Genomic DNA, 2,500 nt, shown 5'->3' with positions numbered 1-2,500 from the left:
GAGTTAGCCGCACCCACGAATGATATAAATACTACTGTTGCTTTGGCTTTACTCACATCAGTGGCATATTTTTACGCAGGTCTTACCAAAAAGGGATTAAGTTATTTCGGAAAATATATTCAACCAACTCCAATTCTTTTACCCATTAACATCTTAGAAGATTTCACAAAGCCCTTATCACTTAGTTTTCGACTTTTCGGGAATATCTTAGCTGATGAATTAGTAGTTGTTGTTCTTGTTTCTTTAGTACCTTCAGTGGTTCCCATACCTGTCATGTTCCTTGGATTATTTACAAGTGGTATTCAAGCTCTTATTTTTGCAACTTTAGCCGCGGCTTATATAGGTGAATCCATGGAGGGCCATCATTGAAATAGTCTTTTTTTTAGCTTAGCACAAAGAAATGTATGTGTGGCTTAAGATAATTTATTTAAGGAATAGAAATATACAGGACTCTATATACGAGAGAAAGCAATAGGAAAAAAAATCAAATAATGATATTTCTATCCAATAAACGGAAGGAAGAAAAAAAATTTACAAAACAAAAATGGGATTCCTAAAAAAATAGATAGATTCTCGAATCTGATTGAATTTAATGGTTTACGTTATGGAAGAGAGACGTGTATATGTGATATTAGATATTGACTAGTTATATATGAACTAAAGATATATTTCATTTCTCCTACTACTATAGGGGGGCTCTAACAGAAGTCCTTTCGTCTCGTTTCGACTGTGACTTGCCTGAATAAACAGATGAAATCAATAAAAGCTGAAAGAATTGTGAAATAACAGTTTGGAACCAAGAAATGTAAAAACGAGAATTCTATGGATTCGCGAAGACTCTGTGGATAGAAACGAAAAAGAATATATCGAAGTAGTTCTGATAATTCAATAATATTATTACTGAAATTCGAAGTTCTTAGTTACTTCGACTAGATTAATCCTATCGATCGAATAATTAAGTCATAATTCATTGGTTGATTGTATCATTAACCATTTATTTTTGTTGGTACGAGGAACTTATCATGAATCCACTGATTTCTGCTGCTTCCGTTATTGCTGCTGGATTAGCCGTAGGGCTTGCTTCTATCGGACCTGGAGTTGGTCAAGGGACTGCTGCGGGTCAAGCCCTAGAGGGTATCGCAAGACAGCCCGAGGCAGAGGGAAAGATACGAGGTACTCTATTGCTTAGTCTAGCTTTTATGGAAGCGTTAACAATTTATGGATTGGTTGTAGCATTAGCACTTTTATTTGCGAATCCTTTTGTTTAATCTTAGAAATAGGAAAAATATGTATTTTTCCTATTTTATTTCCGTGGACTTGTCGTTTGCTTTTTCAAATTAGATCAAGATCTCACTCCTACTATTACTTATTCCTTCTTATTCGTTGAGAAAATAACCTACGTTAGGTTAGGGAAGGGCTGATTTGCAGATGAGGAATTAGTATACCAATTCGCTTTCATCCTTCCCGTTCGTAGTACAGGGGAAAGTTTTTTATGATGGTGTTCAAACCATCAAGGGGTAGTTCATACTTTATACCTATAAATAAAATAAATTATAACTCGAATATTTTTTGACTCGATTTCAAAAAAAAAGAGGGGCAAAGTGAGAACTTTGGTCGATTTTTTAGTCTATCTATAAGAGGAGATTATATGAAAAATGTAACCGATTCTTTCGTTTCTTTAGGCCACTGGCCATCTGCCGGGAGTTTCGGATTTAATACCGATATTTTAGCAACAAATCTAATAAATCTAAGTGTAGTGATTGGTGTATTGATCTTTTTTGGAAAGGGAGTGTGTGTGAGTTGTTTATTTCAAGAATAGGCTGTATCTAACCAGCTGTACCCTTTTCCGTTATAACTAGGAAAGAAAGGTGCATGATCTTTCGAATTACTTCTGAAGAAATAAAGAAATGATATGTAAGAACCATCACATTTCGTGATTAATTGGCAAATCCACTTTGATTCTCTAACAACCAATAATGTGAGATTGTTAAGATGGTTAAAGCAAATCGTTTGAAGTCTAGACACAGCATGGTACTCTTTCGACCACTATGTTAATATAGAGATCGTTTTCAAATGAATATTTTATCGATATAGGACCCTCATCTTGATAAAATAATTTGAACCGCTTGTTCTAAAAATAGACATTTTCCCCCTTTTATCTAATGCTGAATGGACGACCTATGCCTTAATGTATAAGTAAGAAAAACCTTTTGTATTTGAACTGAAGAAAAAAAAAGAAACAACTTTGCTGACAATTACATATTTTTTTTATTTTGTCAGAAGAGTCCTCCAACTATTTTAGTTTTGCATTAGATTCGTATTTTTTTGGACTATGAATAAAGAAGAGAGGATAGGCTCATTACATTCATAAAATAAGCTATGAGAATTTACCAAGTAATTGAGCGCGAGAGCCAAATGAATCGAAAGATTCATGTTTGGTTTGGGAAGGGATTATGGAAGTTTTCAAATGAACGGAATTATAATCTACTTTCATTAAGTG

At 34.0% G+C, this 2,500-nt stretch overlaps 3 protein-coding genes across 3 annotated transcripts in view; all 3 read left to right on the top strand. All coding sequences in view use genetic code 11, as the record gives it.

Moving 5' to 3' along the window:
• Positions 1 to 369, top strand: part of atpI (ATP synthase CF0 subunit IV) — a 744-nt gene extending 375 nt beyond the window's left edge. Inside the window, exon 1 of the mRNA in view lies at positions 1 to 369. This exon is cut by the window's left edge and continues 375 nt beyond it. Within this exon, the coding sequence (YP_009445232.1) occupies positions 1 to 369 (369 nt within the window).
• A 653-nt stretch (positions 370 to 1,022) lies between these two features.
• Positions 1,023 to 1,268, top strand: atpH (ATP synthase CF0 subunit III). Its single transcript has one exon. The coding sequence runs from the start codon at positions 1,023 to 1,025 to the stop codon at positions 1,266 to 1,268; it is 246 nt and encodes an 81-aa protein (YP_009445231.1).
• Positions 1,269 to 1,648: 380 nt separating this feature from the next.
• Positions 1,649 to 2,500, top strand: part of atpF (ATP synthase CF0 subunit I) — a 1,256-nt gene continuing 404 nt past the window's right edge. The window contains exons 1-2 of the mRNA in view: positions 1,649 to 1,792; positions 2,494 to 2,500. The exon at positions 2,494 to 2,500 is cut by the window's right edge and continues 404 nt beyond it. Of these exons, the coding sequence (YP_009445230.1) occupies positions 1,649 to 1,792; positions 2,494 to 2,500 (151 nt within the window). The remainder of the gene's footprint in view (positions 1,793 to 2,493) is intronic.

This window comes from Primulina huaijiensis, chloroplast, assembly GCF_012295235.1.
Source record: "Primulina huaijiensis chloroplast, complete genome".
NCBI lineage: Eukaryota > Viridiplantae > Streptophyta > Magnoliopsida > Lamiales > Gesneriaceae > Primulina > Primulina huaijiensis.
Note: the sequence above shows the minus strand (reverse complement) of the source record. Positions and strands in the feature narration are given on the sequence as shown.